Source organism: Coregonus clupeaformis, chromosome 21 (genome assembly GCF_020615455.1).
Source record: "Coregonus clupeaformis isolate EN_2021a chromosome 21, ASM2061545v1, whole genome shotgun sequence".
Taxonomy (NCBI): Eukaryota; Metazoa; Chordata; class Actinopteri; order Salmoniformes; family Salmonidae; genus Coregonus; species Coregonus clupeaformis.
In genome coordinates, this window is record NC_059212.1 from 6,854,380 (window position 1) to 6,874,641 (window position 20,262).

At 45.1% G+C, this 20,262-nt stretch overlaps 1 protein-coding gene across 7 annotated transcripts; it reads left to right on the forward strand.

Moving 5' to 3' along the window:
- Positions 1-914: 914 nt before the first annotated feature.
- On the forward strand, positions 915-18,844 carry LOC121539011 (mitochondrial basic amino acids transporter). 7 transcript variants are annotated; one of them, XM_041847177.2, is made up of 5 exons: positions 915-1,452; positions 4,655-4,698; positions 12,507-12,548; positions 12,851-12,934; positions 17,648-18,844. In XM_041847177.2, exons 1-5 carry the CDS (start codon positions 1,413-1,415, stop codon positions 18,419-18,421), a joined length of 984 nt encoding a protein of 327 aa, XP_041703111.1. In that variant the 5' UTR covers positions 915-1,412; the 3' UTR covers positions 18,422-18,844. The 7 variants fall into 7 exon arrangements, with proteins under 7 accessions (XP_041703111.1, XP_041703112.1, XP_041703114.1 ...); XM_041847178.2 differs by lacking the exon at positions 12,507-12,548 and having other exon boundaries at positions 919-1,452; XM_041847180.2 differs by lacking the exon at positions 915-1,452 and having other exon boundaries at positions 4,677-4,698; positions 11,923-12,548.
- Positions 18,845-20,262: the final 1,418 nt, after the last annotated feature.

Genomic DNA, 20,262 nt, shown 5'->3' on the forward strand with positions numbered 1-20,262 from the left:
TATAATATAAAAAACAATATCTCTCTCTCTCTCTCTCTCGTGATAAAATAGGATACAGTTATGAAAACATGGGCATGGCAAGCAGGGGAGGGTCAGGTATCAGTGACTCAAGAAGTCAGACTGTAGGTGTGTAAGCCAAAAGGATTACACGTCTGGCAGGTATACAAACAAACACTGTTGAAATGTCCCAGTGCCTCAACATCCCAATGGATAAAATACACCCAACAAAGATATACAGAAGTATAAATAAACTATAGTATAAAAGCTAAAAAATGTAAGTACCTTTGGCCACTTTCAAGAATATAGCTGAATATGCAAATGTAAACTAGCTACAATGTAAATATTTTTGCAGCTCCAAAAATTTAAATGCAACAATAACCATTAAAAAATAGAAATTGAACATACAGTGAGGTTTTTTTCCAGATGTTATTTTTTTTCAGAATGTCTCAAATGCTACAGATGTTGCAATCTTGCATGTGTCTTGGTTAATATTTTACCGTATTTTCCCCCTAACATCTGGTCCAGGGTCGGTTTTGTTACTTGGGTACTAGGAGTAAAGGGTAACCGAGTGGCGCAGCGGTCTAAGGCACTGCATCTCAGTGCTTGAAGCGTCACTACAGACCCCCTGGTTCGATTCCAGGCTGTATCACAACCGGCCGTGATTGGGAGTCCCATAGGGCGGCGCACAATTGGCCCAGCGTCGTCCGGGTTTGGCCGGTGTAGGCTGTCATTGTAAATAAGAATTTGTTCTTAACTGACTTGCCTAGTTAAGTAAAGATAAAATAAAATACTAGGTTGGGGAGAGCTGATCATAAACCAGTTGTTTGGAGCAGAAAGTACTGTAATCAAGAGGTTTTGAAGACAACCGGTGCAAAATCAACTCGAGCCAATCAGCGTGCGGGGCGGTAGGGGTGTTGTCTTCATCACAGTGATCTCATTGGGCTAAATGCTTGCTTAAAATGGGCTTTGAATTTCACACGATACAGTCAGAAATAGAAACAACGTGTAGAAGGAAGAAGACACAGCTGGTGGGGGTAGATAGGTAGCGCCTCAATTCAATAATCTAATCATACACATTAAGCTACTTAGCGATCTATCTTATTAACGAGCTCACTTGGGTAGTGTCATCTACAGCCCTTCGCTAACTCGCTTTCATTCAGGAGGAGACGAGAGCTAGCTAGTTACTGTAGCTAGCAATTCAGCTATCCTTTAACGTTACAGATGCAGCCATCAAACTACAGGTGAAAACTGATAGTTAGCTAAATTATTCGTCTAGTTTGAAGCAATACAAGATTGTAGCTAGCTTTTGCACCAAGCCAGAACTTTGAATTAGCTAGCTCCCTTGTGCTACGAAGAAGAAATACGGGCTCATTGATAGCTAGCTTTTGACTAATTCAAAGACTCCTGAGGGAATGGACTTTATATTGGACTTTGCAGCAGGATGCATAGGAGGTAAGTTAAAAACTAGCTAGAAAGCACACCCTTGGATAGATTGCTTCAATGCTTGGTACGTGGCAGCACGGAGTCATGTAAAGGGTTTGCAAAATACATCAGGTTGGAAACGCTTTGAATGAATGATTCAGTGGTTTGGCTAGCAATGCTAGCTAGCCAATGCAGAAATGTGCCTAGTGATGGCGCAAGTTTCATGAATGGAAAAATACCGAGTACTGTTCAGTGTCTAGTCTGCTTTCGTGCCCCCATTGTTGTGAAAAATATTATATTAAATGTGCTTAGCAGGCTAAACCTGTTGGTTTATTAGAATCACAAAATATATTTTTGTGAACGTTTACGCTCACACCCAGACAATTCCATTCATTCCAAACCATGTGCTAGGAGTGTTAAAAATGAGCAGCCCCTCTTAAGCACCAATTATATTAGCGACATTCAACTTCACATGGTCAAAACTGATGAATATAAAAAGCAGACTAAGTAGTCTTCAGATTTTTCACGGTACAAAGAATACTCCCTCCCCTAAACTAAACCATGTGTAGTTTTAAACCTAGGTGGCGTTGTGAAATAGGACCTGTGTAGCAATTTACCACAGTTTCTTTGATTTTAAAACATTGTTAAAATTCTTATCCACCGGAAGTCAATTCCTAACTTCCTATCAAGATTTATAATGCCTTAGTTAATCCCATCTCAATTGATATTAATGTTGTCAGGTTAGCCAGAAAGACTGTTATTGATAAATAAACTATCATTATTGTGATACTGTCTCGGCTACTAATGTCTTGAAAGTGGGGGTCAGACAAATGTTCTTTAGGGTCATCTTTCTGCAATGAGTCATTCTCATGAAACTGACGTTTGACAAAATTCTCAAGTGTCATTTTTCATGAAATGTCCTCTTGGATCACTGAGATAGGGATCGGTACTGATCTATTTAATGTATTTTGATCAGATTTTATGCATTTAACTACGATTTCCACAATTCTCATTACTGCAGCAGTTTTCGAAGTCCAACAAAGTAATAAACAAATCAATTTCTAATATTTTTTTAACATTGCTCCCCTAATGAAAAGGCCTGAGTTAAACATAACACTGACATCTTTTTTTATACAGAACTAAAATATAAATGCAACAATTTCAAAGATTTTACTGAGTTACAGTTCATATAAGGAAATCAGTTAATTGAAATAAATAAATTAGACCCTAATCTATGGATTTCACATGACTGGGATTCGATGGGTGGGACTTGGAGGGCATAGGCCCACCCACTGGGGAGCCAGGCCCAGCCAATCAGAATGAGTTTTCCCCCACAAACTGGCTTTATTACAGACAGAAATACACAATCAGCCCCCCCCCCAGACGATCCTGCAAGTGAAGAAGCCAGATGTGGATGTTACATGTGGTCTGCAGTTGTGAGGCCGGTTGGACGTACTGCCAAATTCTCTAAAACAACGTTGGAGGTGGCTTATGGTAGAGAAATTAACATTAAATTATCTGGCAACAGCGCTGGTGGACATTCCTGCAGTCAGCATGCCAATTGCACACTCCCTCAACTTGAAAACATCTGTGGCATTGTGTTGTGTGACACAACTGCACATTTTAGAGTTGCCTTTTATTGTCCCCAGTACAAGGTGCACCTGTGTAATGAGCTTCTTGATATGCCACACCTGTCAGGTGGATGGATTATCTTGGCAAAGGAGAAATGCTCACTAACAGGGATGTAAGCACATTTTTTTTATTTCAGCGTTTATTTTTATTTATTGTTAAATTAAATGAATCTGACTTCCTAATTTGGCCGTTTCGTTAATGAGAAGGCCAAGTGGGGTAAAGGCGGAATTTGAGAATAAGAACCTCATTCTGAAGGCATATAAGCGAATAAATTAACTCCTCTAGATGATGCATCATGGGTGAATAAAACTTTATTTCAAAACTGATTGGAGTTTTTACAGGAACTTAGCGTTACTAAAATGAGACACTGTTTGTACATAAATATTATAGTAACACATCAACTAGTATTAGGGCTCCCGAGTGGCGCAGCGGTCTAAGGCACTGCATCTCAGTGCTTGAAGCGTCACTACAGACCCCATGGTTCGATTCCAGGCTGTATCACAACCGGCTGCGATTGGGAGTCCCACAGGGCGGCTCACAATTGTCCCAGCGTCGTCCAGGTTTGGCCGGTGTAGGCTGTCATTGTAAATAAGAATTTGTTCTTAACTGACTTGCCTAGTTAAATAAAGGTAAAATAAATAATACATAAAAAAAGTGTGATTTCTGGACAAACTACAGCAACATATTTTGTGTTTTATTCAATTAAGTTAGGTTTTTCTGAAGTAAAATGTTATAAAATGACCTGAGAATTGAGTCTGGATGAATTTCAGTAATGAGAATTTGGTTTGAAAATGTAAAATAATTCAGGCAAATGTATTTAAAATAAGACACTTTGCCAATAACTAGACATCTTAAAGCAAATTGTATTGGTTGCGTATGAAATTTTGCAGATGTTATCGCAGGTGCAGCGGAATGCTTATGTGTCTAGCTCCAACAGTTCATTAATACATTTTACATTTGAGTCATTTAGCAGACGCTCTTATCCAGAGAGACTTAGTTAGTGACCCAACAATACACAACACACACACACAGAATAATAGTTGATTTTTGCAGATGCATCATGGGTTTTGTAACTCGTGATATAAAACTGGTTTCATGAGAATCACACGCATGCACAACCACTTCACTCAAACACCAAGCCAGAACACATACAAGTGCACCTAACCTGAAACTACCCTAGGCAGGGTTTTGTCCTGCGACGCACACAGGTGGTGTCAGACGCAGTATTGACACAGTATTGCATTTTCTTCTCGCTAACAATGTCAAGGACGCGGGTACAGTACAGTGAACAACTGATGGGCAGTCCAGAGAAGACTGTTTGTTTTTTGTGTAATGCACTTGATATTCAAACATGCACCCGCCGCCACTGAAACAGTGTTGTAACTTTGCATCAGGTCGTGGCTCATAGACTGAACAGTAAACAGCGTCTCCATGCTCTCTACTGTACCTATACTTGTATTTAGTTACCACTCTTTCTCCAAGTTGTCAGGTTTTGTAATTGTTTTACTACATCAGTTTCACATGGATTTAGCCCACATTACTTGTCAACCTCCTCCAACAAGCAAATGCTGACTAATTGTTGATCTTTTGTAATTTCCAGGTGCTGCCGGTGTCTTGGTCGGGCATCCTTTTGACACTGTAAAGGTGGGTTTATGTTTTATCTGGTTGGCAAATGCCTGGCACGTGTATCTTTTTCATAGAAATCGCACTGAAATGTCATTCTTATTTAGCTACCGTGGGGTTTATCGAGGATCCTCTAAAGTGCACGTTTTGAATATAATGAGGTTATCCGTGACCCAAAGTGTTTGATAAAGTATGAAATATGCATGCTCTCCCAACATTTCAGGAACCGCATTTCTCGGCTACTACTTGCGTATAGCAGACTGCACTTATTTTCATACCACACAAACGTGGGTATTTTGGCAGTTTTTCTGACCTAGGGTCATATCTACCCACTGTTGTTGTAAAAGTAGAGCACATGGCATTAACCCAGTGTCTTTACTGCAACACAGTCTGTTCTTGGAACGGAACAGACAGCTCCTCCCAGTTAGCTCAAGGACCAGAGCTAAAGAGCTGTTTGTTGTCTATGCATGGTATGTTGGCAGTGCATGTTGAAGCTTGCAGAGCAACCGTGTCAGACGCGCGCACAACAAACAATTCAACTTATCTAGAAGCATGCTAGGTTTCTGTCTGTTATAGTTAACATTTCAAGATTCTCTATTTTTTTTTGTATGAGTGAGTGCATAGCCTCAAGCTCAGCTGACCCCTACACTCGTATGCATAACCCAAATATCTTTCTGACTAACACCTAAGCCACATGATGGGTTGGAGCTGACCTTATGAGCTAACCACAGCATAGGTCATTGGAAAGCTCTGTAAATAAGCAGTTGAGTTATACACTTCATAGTCCCCTGTAGCTCAGTTGGTAGAGCATGGCGCTTGCAACGCCAGGGTTGTGGGTTCATTTCCCACGGGGGGCCAGTATGAAAATGTATGCACTCACTAACTGTAAGTCGCTCTGGATAAGAGTGTCTGCTAAATGACTAAAATGAAATGAAATAAATGAATTGGGCCATGGACTCTACAAGGTGTCAAGTTCTACAGGGATGCTGACCCATGTTGAGTCCAATGCTTCCCACAGTTGTCAAGTTAAATAGATGTCTTTTGGGTGGTGGACCATTCTTAAAACGCACAGGAAACTTTGGGTTATGGTATGTAACCCCGGTTCTCTGAAGGAGATGCGGGAGACCTCTCACTATGGGACACACCCTCTTTTGCAGGTCATTGGTTGAAGCCTTATTCAATCACGCCAATCAGAGCTTTGTGGGTGTACGCCCTGCGTGTCTATCAATCAAATCAAATTTTATTGGCAACATGCGCCGAATACAACAGGTGCAGACATTACAGTGAAATGCTTACTTACAGCCCTTAACCAACAGTGTATTTATTTTTAACAAAAAATGTAAAAATAAAACAACAAAAAAAGTGTTGAGAAAAAAAGGGCAGAAGAAAAATAAAATAACAGTAGGGAGGCTATATACAGGGGGTACCGGTGCAGAGTCAATGTGCGGGGGCACCGGCTAGTTGAGGTAGTTGAAGTAATATGTACATGTGGGCAGAGTTAAAGTGACTATGCATAAATAATTAACAGCGTAGCAGCAGCGTAAAAGGATGGGGTGGGGGGGCAGTGCAAATAGTCCGGGTAGCCATGATTAGCTGTTCAGGAGTCTTATGGCTTGGGGGTAGAAGCTGTTGAGAAGTCTTTTGGACCTAGACTTGGCACTCCGGTACCGCTTGCCGTGCGGTAGCAGAGAGAACTGTCTATGACTAGGGTATATAACACCCTGCACTGCTCTGGTTTCCTCTTGCAAGAGGGGCAATCTGGTGAGATGTCTCCATCTCTTTCAGAGAACCGGGGTTACATACTGTAACCCAACGTTCTCTTTCAGTAGACTCGGTTCGACATCTCACTATGGGACACTTGCAAAACGCCCCGATTGCCAATAGCCTATTTCCTGAGAAGCCTGTTGTGCTACATGGGAATGTGCCTGATCCATCCTACTCTGCTCCAGAGCCAAGGACTGTGTGTGCCAGGGAGGGCGCAGTTAAAGTCCAGGCGATAGAACCTCACCAAGGTGTGAGGGAAGCCCAACTAGCCGCCGCACAAATCTCCAGACTGAGATGCCTCTGAACAGTGCCCATGACATGGCAATTCCTCTAGTGGAATGTGCCCAGACACCCAGTGGAGACTGCAATCCCTGACAACTGTATGCCTTGGCGATAGCCTCCACTACCCAATGGGAGAGGCATTGTTTGGACAAAGCCCTACCCCGAGCAGGGTTGGCAAAGTAAACAAACATTTGGTGACAACTCCGGAATGGCCTAGTCCTGTCCATGTAGATGCGCAGTGTGCGCACCAGACACAACGGGTTAAGGTGCTGCTGCTCTGGAGAAGAGAGCGGTGGCTTGACTACTAGAAGTCATGGGAATGAACTTAGGAATGAACGCGGCGTTAGGATGTATCCTAACCTTGGAGTAGCCTGGGGCAAACTGAGTGCATGAAGGATGAACCGAGAGCGCATGAAAGTCGCTAACGCGATTGGCCATGGCCAAGGCGAGCAACAGAGCCGTCTTTATAAGACAGAGTCTTAAGATCCACTGTCTCCAGGGGTCCAAAGTGATCGCATCTAGAACCAGCGCCAAGTCTCATGATGGGGCAAGTGGCTTGGAGACCCGACGGCGACGATACGCTCTCTTCATAAAAAATACGAACAAGGATGTGAGCCCGATCGTAGTCTCACCTAGTCCTGCATGGCAGGCTGAGAATGCCGCCAAGTAGACCTTAATGGTGGAAAAGGCCTTGCCCTTGTCAAGCAGTTCCTGTAGGAAGGAGAGAATGGCAGGGATGGAACACTGAAAGGAGACCAACTCTCGTCTCTCACACCACCTCTCGCATACCCTCCACTTCAGGTCGTAAAGACCTCTTGTAGAAGGGGCTCTGGCGCTCTGAATTGTGGCAAGTTGGACCTCTCACTGGCCAGGACCAGAGATCCATCAGCTCGGGATGAGGGTGAAATATTTCACCCTGCGCTTGGGATAGCAGATCCCTGCGCGATGGGAGGCGCCATGGTTGCGCGTACAGGAGAGGTACAATCTCCACCTGCCATGGCTTACTGGGCCAATGCGGGGCTATCAGGATGAGGGATAGCCCGTTCGCTCTCACTGTCAAGAATAGGTGGGGGATCAGGCCCACTGGAGGGAAGGCGTACAGAAGCACGTCTGGCCACTTGTGGGCTAGCGCGTCCACGCCTAGAGGAGCGTTGTGATCTCTCATCGTGAAGAACAAGAGACAGTACGCATTGTCCTGCGACGCTTACAGATTGACGGTAGCCCTGCCGTAACGCCCCCACACCTCCTTGACGACTTCGGGATGAAGTCTCCACTCCCCTGGTAGGGAGTTCCCCCGCGACAGTATAGCCGCATCTGAGTTTAGTCTGCCTGGCACGTGTTGCTCTGAGCAACAACAGATGTTCGCTGCTCCATAGCAAGATCTCTCTGAGAGTGAAGTTGACGGGAGCACGTTCCTCCTTGGTGGTTGATATATGCCACCGTTGACGTATTGTCCGACCTGACCAGGATATGTTGGCCCTGTAGGAATGGACAGACGTGCCTGAGGGCTAATAACAGTGTAGAGCTCAAACGTTGATATGGGCTGTACTCAGTCTGACCATACGCCGTTCACCGTACGCCCTTCGTGGACTGCTCCCCCCCATCCCTGTAGTGATGCATCCGTTGTCACTACTTTGCGTGTGAAGACTGTCCCAGTAGGGCAGCCCCGTGTCAGGAGGGATGTGTTTCTCCAGCATTGAAGTGCCGATAGACAATTTGCAGAGAGAAGCACGCGCCTGTGGATGGACAGTTTCAAGCAGAGTGAGGTCACCCACTGCTGGAAGTCTCATGACTGATGTTGCCGGGAAAAACAGTCAGTGGTGAAAAGACGTCGCTCTATCCATGGTGAGGGCTGCTCGACAGGCTACCGAGACAATCTCAAAAATATTTTCTGCTGGGTCGGTAAGGGCGAGCTTTTGGCCCGATTTATCCTGAAGCCTAGAGCAAGCAGGTGCGAATACAGCTGCGCTGTGTGCTCCGCTGCCTGAGCCCGAGTGTCCGCGCAGATCAACCAATCGTCGACTATTAAGCCTCTCTCCCGTAGGGGGGCTAGGGCAGTTCGGCACACTTTGTGAATGTACGTAGGGCAAGGGACAAACCGAATGGTAAGGTGAGGTATTCGTGGGAGGGCTATGCCCTCGAAGGCGAACCTTAGATATCTCCTGTGTGCAGGATAAACTCTGTGGAAATAAGCATCCTTGAGGTCTACTGTGGCGAACCACTCGTTCGGCAGAATCGGATCTAACAGCACCATTCCCATGAAACGCGGGGGGGACCCCTGCGATCTAACAGCACCATTCCCATGAAATGCGGGGGGGGACCCCTGCGAATTGTTCTTTGTACCCCTGGTCTATGGTGCATAGGACCCAAGGGGAGACTGCACACGTGCGCCACTGCTCTCTGTGAGGAGCAAGGGATCCCGCCTCTCCCCTGTGGCAGTCGCCCCACTGGTGTCACTCTGCATGTGGGCAACCTGCCCCGTGGAAGGGACGGGGGCCTGCAAAGCCTTGCGCCCTCGAGAGGTTGATTGTTTTCCATGGGAACATTCTGAACCATAACCCTCGGCCCGTGGGCCTGGATGTGATAGGAACTCTATTTGAGAACTGAACTTGGGGAACAGTGGTGTTGACCTACCCCAGTGGCGTTGACCCGCCCCAACGAGGGCTTAGCAGTCTGGGGGGAGGGACTCCTGTGCTACACCTCTGCTGTGTGTAAACGAGCTTGTGTGACCTGAGGCAGGACTCCCGAGGAGACTGGTCGTTGAGGTCGGAGGATCTCTGCCGGCTCCTCGAGCCCCCGCGCCTTACGCTATGTGTGCCGATTCTTCACCAGCAACTCAGTGCCTCAGGGCATCGCAACGAGCAGCGGAGACCCCCATAGCGTCATCCGGAGGGAAGTGCCGATTTCTTCCCCTTCCCTCCGGATGACGCTAAGGGGGTCTCCGCTGCTCGTTGCTTGGCGTGAGGCACTGCGGTGAGGGGACTGTCTGTCCCAGGGTCGGAGCAGCCGGAGAAGGCTGCTGAGACTTCTTGGGGATCCTCCAGTTCTGGGAGGGGGGTCTCATGGTGACGACCTGGGTGAATGTGGGCTTCTGGGGCTTGTTTCTGTGGTAACAGGGAGCCCAGCGCCTCAGTCTCCTTTTTCTTAGACTCGAACCTGGCCTGTATCTCCGATATGGCTGGTACAAGCAGTCTGGTGGAATCGATCTGTCCATTCAGGATCTTTCCCTTCTCCCTCTGTCACCCTTGCGTTGTTCAGCCAGAGGGCTCTCTGGACGACGGTCGCGTGCGCCATGACCCACCCAGAAGGTGGGGGAGGCGTGGCATCCTCAACATCCAGTTTGGTGGCAGCGCATCTGATTGCTTCGAAGAAGAGGTCAGTTATTGACTCCTGCCCTGCCTCTTCAGTCTGGCTGGGTAGCACAAACTGAGCAGAGAGGAGACATTCTTCAGTGGCGTAATCCATCTCCTGGTCAAAGGGCGCTACCTGATGTGGCAAGAGACATGCCGTCATCCTCACTTCTGGATTGGTCGGAAATAAGGTCCACCCCCTGGGAAAAGTGGGGGTTCCCCCGAATCAGCCTGATGCGCAGACGGAGGGGATGCCTAATTAGCATCTCCTCTTCTGGGACTTCATTGTCAACGGAGTTGTCCTCGCGCAAGTATGAAGCCTGGGCAATACTTTCCATGTACTTCGCTCTACGTCTAAGGACACCGGAGCCCAGCTGAGCGCAATGCACACAACTAGCGGGGTCAACGAGAGCCTCCATAGTGTGTTCAACGCCGAGGCAAGTAGTACAGAGCGTATGGGAATCCGTCCCGGACATGTAATGCCTGCAGTTGCCAGGGCGAGCATTGCTAGGCTTGTGCTGCTTTTTTTCCACCTTCCCTGATGACTTGGCCTGTAAGCCTGTCGACATCTCGTTTCGACCGGACGGACAAAAGCAAATGGAATTACCGGGGGGCTAGCAAGCCACTCCACGTGCTGCTACTACGATGTGAAGTCGGGAGAGACACGGTAACGTGAGCTTAAGCCAGTTAAGCAGAAACCGAAAGCTTTATTTACCAGGGTGGTGAGAAATAAATGCTGTCTTTATACTTTCGGTGTAGTGAAAGTAGAGCCAACACTGATGCTAGCTAATTAGCTGGCTGTCTTCACTTGAGTGATGCTAGCCAAGCCGTCGCGTGAGATACCAAGTGCCGACTCGGTGTGTAAACCAAGTAACTTGAGGTAGAACGCACGGCTGGGTTATCTTTCACAGGGGAATAAAAAAGGGATGGCGCTTCAATGGTGGGGGTAACACGCTGAAGAAACCGCACCGCTCGTGCTAGCCAAACAAACCGACGGAGAGCTAGAAACCCCGGGTAGAAGTAGCAAAAATGTGTGGGAACCTGCTATTAGTGGGATGCTAAAGCATTGCAGTTAGCTAGCTAACAACAGCAATTGTGTGTAGGCCAGGAAACAGGTGTACTGTAGCTAGCTGACGACAAAAGAGCTGCTAACTGAGGTAACTTCACTCTGTAAAGTGAAGCTGAAGTTAGCAGAATTCCTGAAAAATAGAAAATAAGCCACTCCACGCTATGTGGTGGGGTGGTAACCCACACCGAAAGGAACAGTTAAGTTGGGAGCTAGTTTACTGAATAAAGCTGCTTAACGGGCTAGTAACCAGATCGTAACCAAATGGACTTGTGAAGAGGCGAAGAATGAGGAAACCAGAGCAGTGCAGGGTGTTCTATAGACACTCGGGGCTTACACCCACAAAGCTCTGATTGGCCTGTTAGGCGTGATTGAATTAGGCTTCAACCAATGACCCGCAAAAGAGAGCGTGTCCCATAGTGAGATGTCGAACCGAGTCGACAAAGAGAACTGTTGAGCGTGAAAAACCCAGCAGCGTTGCAGTTCTTGACACAAACCGGTGTGCCTGGCAGCTACTACCATGCCCCGTTTTTAAAGGCACTTAAATATTTTGTCTTGCCCATTCGCCTTCTGAATGGCACACACACAATCCATGTCTCAATTATCTCAAGGTTTAAAACATTTTCTTTAACCTGTCTCCTCCCCTTCATCTACACTGATTTTTGAAGTTTAACAAGTGACGTCAATAAGGGATCATAGCTTTCACCTGGTCAGTCTATGTTTTGTACACTCAGTGTATCGGCAGGTGTTCTTCTGTGTTTGTTTTTCCGTTTCACATTTTAGGGGTTTGCATTTTTGAATGCTATGGATCCCCCTGTAAACAAGATGCTACTTCCAACCTGCTGGTAAAATGATTTTTTTTTCCCAAGGCAGCGGGCAAGGTATTTTTTTAAAGAACATGCATTTTGTTACTTTAAGGTAATTTCTAGTAAAGTTATACCAGTCATGGCATAAAGTTCTCATTATTTAGCCTCAAAATAGCCTTTCTCATGCAGTTTATTTTATATAGCTGTGGAAACTAATAATCAGTAGGTTTAATTGTTTTAAAGATACAATTTACGAGGCTTGTACTGAAATGTTTATCTTCTCATACGATTAGTCTTCTAAGAGCAGTAATTTGCAGACACTAAATCTTCAAATATTTTTGCTGTGTACTCTTAATAATTTCTAAGCATACAAGTTATAACACATGTATCATGATATTTGTACATGATATTTTGACAATTGAGTCAGAACTTTATATATATATTTTTTTGTGTTCATAATCGTTTTTTATATTAATACAGTTGTGGAGAGAGGGACACTGTTGGTTTTATCCCTGAATGGGGAGGGCTGTCTTTAACAGCATAAGTGTCACTGTGTTGTAGATGAGGGATATACAACCTCTGCACGGATGTGTGACCTGGCTAGTAAGTACGGTCAAGGTCTTCTGTTTCTCCCCTGTTTTATTTTGTGAAAAATATCCTCCAGATTTACAAAATAGCACCAAAAAAAACAATATATTATAATTTCACCCTCCTTTTTGTTACCCAAATTGCACCCCACTCAACTCTTATACTGTAGTACACTACATTGCACAATAGTAAAGTTTATTTATATTCTCTTTTTCTATGCGTTTTTTATGTGTAGTTGTGTAATGTGTATGATATTATTAAATGTGGCGGTATTGCCTTCTGTGCTTTTTCACTAACATTGAGGCTTCCATTTTCAGGTACGACTCCAAGTTCAGAGTGTGGACAGACCTCTGTACCGCGGCACGTATCACTGCTTCCAGTCTATCGTACGGCAAGAGTCGGTGAGTACGACCACCACCGTTACGGAATCAAGTTCCTCACAGTACCAAGTCTGTAGAATAGTGGTGTCAAACGCCCAATCCGCAAGCCCCCCCACTGTGCTCAGAATGACAGAAAATAAAGACAGAAATCACAATGCAGCCAATAAAACAACATTTTCAAAACATTTGCCAAAATGCAATTTGTGGGAAAACTCCATTCTAAACAGCGCACCTGATGCGAGCGGTTCTATGTGTGACAGAAAATCAGTTGGAAAGAGGGGGAATGTAAAGATGCAACAACTAGTGCTGTGACGGTCATGGATTTTTCGTTGACGGTAATTGCCAGCCAAATGACCGGTCTCCGTAATAACGTTCACATTTTTTGGGGGACGCACATTTTCTCCTCTCCTCCGTTCCTGACTGCATGTGCTGCCATATAAATAGAATGAATAGAACGGGCGTCCCCATTCAAGTCAATAATGAGTGGACTGGCGGCCATTGTGAGTGTACCCATAGTACTGACAAGCATTTCGCTGCACCTGCGATAACATCTGTAAATCTGTGTACGCAAACAAACTGTGTACCCATGAGTTTACCAGTCAAATTGCCAGGGAGGTTCCAAACCGGTTCTATTCATTCAATTTCTTTGTGCTGCTGCTGCAACCGAAGACTCATTTGTTACAAAACCTTGCTTGTTTCAGCTAGGAGCTAGAGTTTCATCACATTATTAAGAATCAATGTTACTGCAGAAACTGACTCAAATGCTCAGCCGTCCTGTCTTCAGTCAGCTGTTTGTAAAAAATGAATACAAATAAAATAAAAAGTGTGTGTATATACAGTACCAGTCAAAAGTTTGGACACCTACTCATTCCAGGGTTTTTCTTTATTTTTACTATTTTCTACATTGTAGAATAATAGTGAAGACATCAAAACTATGAAATAACACATGGAATCATGTAGTAACCAAAAAAGTATGTTATATTTAAGATCTTCAAATAGCCACCCTTTGCCTTGATGACAGCTTTGCACACTCTTGGCATTCTCTCAACCAGCTTCATGAAGAATGCTTTTCCAACAGTCTTGAAGGCGTTCCCACATATGCTGAACCCTTGTTGGCTGCTTTACCTTCACTCTGAGGTCCAACTCATCCCAAACCATCTCCGTTGTGGTTGGGTGATTGTGGAGGCCAGGTCATCTGATGCAGCACTCCATCACTCTCCTTCTTGGTCAAATAGCCCTTACACAGCCTGGATGTGTGTTTTAGGTCATTGTCCTGTTGAAAAACAAATGATAGTCCCACTAAGCGCAAACCAGATGGGATGGCGTATCGATGCAGAATGCTGTGGTAGCCATGCTGGTTAAGTGTGCCTTGAATTCTAAATAAATCACTGACAGTGTCAACAGCAAAGCACCCCCACACCATCACACCACCTCCTTCATGCGTCACAGTGGGAAGATCATCCGTTCACCTACTCTGCGTCTCACAAAGACACGGCGGTTGGAACCAAAAATCGCAAATTTGGACTCATCAGACCAAAGGACAGATTTCCACCGGTCTAATGTCCATTGCTCGTGTTTTTTGGCCCAAGCAAGTCTCTTCTTCTAAATGGTGTCCTTTAGTAGTGGTTTCTTTGCAGCAATTCGACCATGAAGGCCTAATTTACAGTCTCCTCTGAACAGTTGTTGTTGAGATGTCTGTTACTTGAACTCTGAAGCATTTATATGGGCTGTAATCTGAGGTGCTGTTAACTCTAATGAACTTATCCTCTGTAGCAGAGGTAACTCTGGGTCTCCCTTTCCTGTGGCGGTCCTCATGAGAGCCAGTTTCATCATAGCGCTTGATGGTTTTTGCGACTGCACTTCAAGAAACGTTCAAAGTTCTTAATTTCCCGGATTGACTGACCTGCATGTCTTACAGTAATGATGAACTGTGGTTTCTCTTTGCTTATTTGAACTGTTCTTGCAATAATATGGACTTGGTCTTTTACCAAATAGGGCTATCTTCTGTATACCACCCCTACCGTGTCACAACACAACAGATTGGCTCAAACGCATTAAGAAGGAAATACATTCCACAAATTAACTTTTTAAGAAGGCACACCTGTTAATTGAAATGCATTCCAGGTGACTACCTCATGAAGCTGGTTGAGAGAATGCCAAGAGTGTGCAAAGCTGTCAAGGCAAAGGGTGGCTACTTTGAAGAATCTAAAATATATTTTGATTTAACACTTTTTTTGGTTACTACATGATTCCATATGTTATTTCATAGTTTTGATTTCTTCACTATTATTGTAGTGTAGAAAATAGTACAAATAAAGAAAAACCCTTGAATGAGTAGGTGTGTCCAAACTTTTGGCTGTGTGTATAGTTGAAGTCATAAGTTTACATACACTTAGGTTGGAGTCATTAAAACTCGTTTTTCAACCACACCTCACATTTCTTGTTAACATTTACTTTACATTTACATTTTAGTCATTTAGCAGACGCTCTTATCCAAAGCGACTTACAGTTAGTGAATACATATTTGTTTATACTGGCCCCCCGTGGGAACCGAACAAACTATAGTTTTGCAAGTCGGTTAGGACGTCTACTTTGTGCATGACACAAGTAATTTTTCCAACAATTGTTTACAGACAGATTATTTCACTTATAATTCACTGTATCACAATTCCAGTGGGTCAGAAGTTTACATACACTAAGTTGACTGTGCCTTTAAACTGCTTGGAAAATTCCAGAAAATGATGTCATGGCTTTAGAAGCTTCTGATAGGCTAATTGACATCATTTGAGTCAATTGGAGGTGTACCTGTGGATGTATTTCAAGGCCTACCTTCAAACTCAGTGCCTCTTTGCTTGACATCATGGGAAAATCAAAAGGAATCAGCCAAGACATCAGAAAAAAATTTGTAGACCTCCACAAGTCTGGTTCATCCTTGGGAGCAATTTCCAAACACCTGAAGGTACCACGTTCATCTGTACAAACAATAGTACGCAAGTATAAACACCATGGGACCACGCAGCTGTCATACCGCTCAGGAAGGAGATGTGTTCGGTCTCCTAGAGATGAGCGTACTTTGGTGCGAAAAGTGCAAATCAATCCCAGAACAACGGCAAAGAACCTTGTGAAGATGCTGGAGGAAACCGGTACAAAAGTATCTATATCCACAGTAAAACGAGTCCTATATCGACATAACCTGAAAGGCCGCTCAGCAAGGAAGAAGCCACTGCTCCAAAACCGCCATAAAAAAAAGCTAGACTACGGTTTGCAACTGCACATCGTACTTTTGGAGAAATGTCCTTTGGTCTGATGAAACAAAAATAGAACTGTTTGGCCATAATGACCATCGTTCTGTTTGGAGGAAAAAGGGGGTTTGCAAGCCGAAGAACACCATCCCAACCGTGAAGCACGGGGGTGGCAGCATCATGCTGTGGGAGGAGTGCTTTGCTGCAGGAGGGACTGGTGCACTTCACAAAATAGATGGCATCATGAGGAAGGAATAGTATGTGGATATATTGAAGCCACATCTCAAGACATCAGTCAGGAAGTTAAAGCTTGGTCGCAAATGGGTCTTCCAAATGGACAATGATCCCAAACATACCTCAAGTTGTGGCAAAATGGCTTAAAGACAACAAAGTCGAGGTATTGGCGTGGCCATCACAAAGCCCTGACCTCAATCCTATAGAAAATTTGTGGGCAGAACTGAAAAAGCGTGTGCGAGCAAGGAGGCCTACAAACCTGACTCAGTTACACCAGCTCTGTGAGGAGGAATGGTCCAAAATTCTCCCAACTTATTGTGGGAAGCTTGTGGAAGGCTACCCAAAACATTTGACCCAAGTTAAACAATTTAAAGGCAATGCTACCAAATACTAATTGAGTGCATGTAAACTTCTGACCCACTGGGAATGTGATGAAAGAAATAAAAGCTGAAATAAATCATTCTCTCTACTATTATTCTGACATTTCACATTCTTAAAATAAAGTGGTGATCCTAACTGGCAGTTTTAGCATGGGCAGCACCATTGAGGGCTTCCGCCATTTTAAAGTTGTGGGGATTCCTATGGGTTGTAGCCTCAATGGCGCTGCCATGCTGTCACAGACGCTGTAATGGCACATACTGCATGTAAAGATGAGTCCCCTATCTATCTCTATGGCTTCAACAGAGGTCAGGGGCGGCAAGTAGCTTAGTGGTTAAGAGCGTTGTGCCAGTAACCGAAAGGTCGCTGGTTCTAATCCCCGAGCCGACTAGGTGAAAAATCTCTGTGCCCTTGAGCAAGGCACTTAACCCTAATTGCTCCTGTAAGTCGCTCTGGATAAGAGCGTCTGCTAAATGACTAAATTGTAAATGTCTGCCTAGCAGAGAGACTATTGGCCAGTCTGGGGGGAGGAGGTTGGGGGAAGACATATCAGTAGCCAAGGTCAATTGGGGTGTTACGCCTGCTGCTTGGCTAAATTAAGAGAACCACCTTGTCACTCGAGCCGGTTAAGTTTTAGGTTAAGGCTGTCAGTATTATAGTAGAATAGCAGCTTAGTATATTAGCATTATAGAATTGCCTTATGAAGAGTATGGCCTTAAACAGCATTTATTGTGGTCAAAGTGTGATTTGGCAGTGGCAAACTACTAATATGTTTGTTTGTTTGCCAAGTTCTTCAGCGTCAATCAACTTAAATTACCCTATTACTTCACTCACGTTTTCTCTCGCTCTTTCTCTTCCTCTCTCTGCCGTGTGTCCACAGATGACGGGGCTGTACAAAGGCATTGGCTCCCCCATGATGGGCCTGACCTTCATCAATGCCATCGTGTTCGGTGTCCAGGGCAACGCCATGCGCAGGCTGGGCCACGACACGCCGCTCAACCAGTTCCTGGCTGGGGCGTCGGCGGGCGCGTTGCAGAGTGTCATTTGCTGCCCCATGGAGCTGGCCAAGACGCGCATGCAGCTGCAGGGGTTGGGTGAGCGGAAGTCCAAGCAGAAGCTGTACAAGAACTCGCTGGACTGCCTGGTGCGCATCTACCGGAAGGAGGGCTTCCGCGGTATCAACCGGGGTATGGTGACCACGCTGGTCCGCGAGACACCGGGTTTCGGGATCTACTTCCTGACCTACGACGTCCTGACGCGCTCCCTGGGCTGCGAACCCGACGACCCCTACATGATCCTCAAGTTGCTGTTCGCCGGCGGCATGTCGGGCATCGCCTCGTGGATCTCCACCTACCCCGTGGACGTCATAAAGTCCCGGCTCCAGGCGGACGGCGTGGGCGGCCAGAACAAGTACAACGGCGTCGCGGACTGCGTGCGTCAGAGCTTGAAGCGGGAGGGCTGGCGGGTGTTCACGCACGGCCTCACCTCCACGCTGCTCCGGGCGTTCCCCGTCAACGCCACCACCTTTGCCACTGTGACTCTGTTCCTCATGTACATGCGAGACGATGAGGTCGCCGTCAAAGACTGTGAGCCCCAGCCCGCCCACTCCTCGCTCACTGTGAGCCCACAGCAGGCCCAGCCCTCAAGCCTGTGAACGGTGGAAGACTGTGTTTCTGCTCTGGTGACCCTTTATTGGATTGGAAGTGGTCCCACAATGCACCAGCTAATAAGCTGATGTGACTTGACCACTCAACGTTAGCGTCACGACGAAGGCTATTTTTACAAGATGTATGTCTGTCTGTCTGTTCAGATGGTAAACCGCGCTTTTAAATACTTGTCCCTTTTTGACCCCTGGTTTTGTACAGAGCAGCCTTTTTTTATATATAATTGTTGAGTTTTTTTGTGAACTAATTGGTCACTCGTGGGAGAAAGCAATCAGTGAAAAAGCACTAAAATGGCTGACCTGGTCATTCTTAGTCATCCCTTGTATATGTGTGCACAGCTGAGTGTGTATATATATATGTATGTCTGAAGGGCTCAAGGTAATGACTGGAGCGGATTCCGTGGAATGGTATCAAATACATCAAACACATGGTTTCCAGCTGTTTGATGCCATTCCGTTTGCTCCGTTCCAGCCATTATTATGAGCCGTTCTCCCCTCAGCAGCCTCCACTGGTCTGAAGGTATGTACATATGCCATACTGTGTAGATACATGAAGCTTTCCTATGAGCAGACTCATTAGTAGAGTCCTAGCCAGGGATTCCAAACTATCTCCTCGAACCTAACGGTCCGTTCACACAGCTTGCAGGGGAAAACTCATCCAGAAAGGAAGCCATTTCATTGGTTCTAATCAATGATTCTGCCGGCTAGGACCAATGAAATGACTTCCTTGCATAGATTTTTACGGCGAGCAGTGTGAACGCGCCCTTAGGTCCGCGAGTGAAGATTCTCTCGAGTAACCTCTTTATCTACCCTGTTGGAATGGCACTGGTTATTCCAGAGACGGGTGCGATGTCTGCATTAGCTGGTCCCTGATTTAAATGACTTGGCTGAATTTACACAAGCATTCCAATTCTGATCTTTTGCCCAATTGTTGATCTGATCTGTTTGGTCAAAAGATCAATTATTGCCAAATAGATCAGAATTGTGCTGCCTGGGTAAAAGCAGCCTTAGTTCTTCTTCAAAGTCCTAACTTCAACACAATCATGGATTTCACCTCCGTCATGTCTCAGACCCTGTAAAGGTGGCACCTTATTGCTCATTTTACTGAAAGATTCAGAATTAACTGAAATATTTGCTCAAATGTGCTGAAATGATTGCAGTTAATAGCATGAAATGGCATGAGGAAAGTGCAGAGCGAATTGTTTTGATTAAACTTTTTTTTGTACAGTAGAATTGTACTGTATTCGAGGCAGCACAGTCCCTAGCAATAGACATTTACAGCCTGATTCTGTTACATTTTGGGCAAAAGTGGTACAATTTGTACATACAAACATGATATTGAATGATGTACATCTGATTTATTTTATACAAGTATGATATATGTAAAGGAATCTCTTGAATATCGCATCCTTTCACTGGGTAGGTTAAACATACAGCTCTTGGATATCAAAGACTTGTCTAATTGAATTGCAACCGTGTGTGGTTCACAAGGACACATTTCATAACTAGTTTCTATATGCTGGATGACACTGCTTGTACAGAGATGCGTACTACATTATGTATTTATACTGTGAATTTGGGTCAGTGCTTTCAGTCCCTCTCGTCTTGTTTATTTTACAGCACAATTTGTGTTGACGTAGACATTCAAGGGCAACTAAATGGAATGCTGCTTCCTTTCTGTTTTACTGTAATGTTAAACAACACGTCCAATCAGAGCTAGATATTTGTCCAGAAGAGCTCAAGAGCTTGAAAAGGCCAGTTACTCTTCATTTGTACGTGTCATATTTGTTCTGTATCGGTCGTAATTTCTTTCAACTAAAGCAATATGTGGA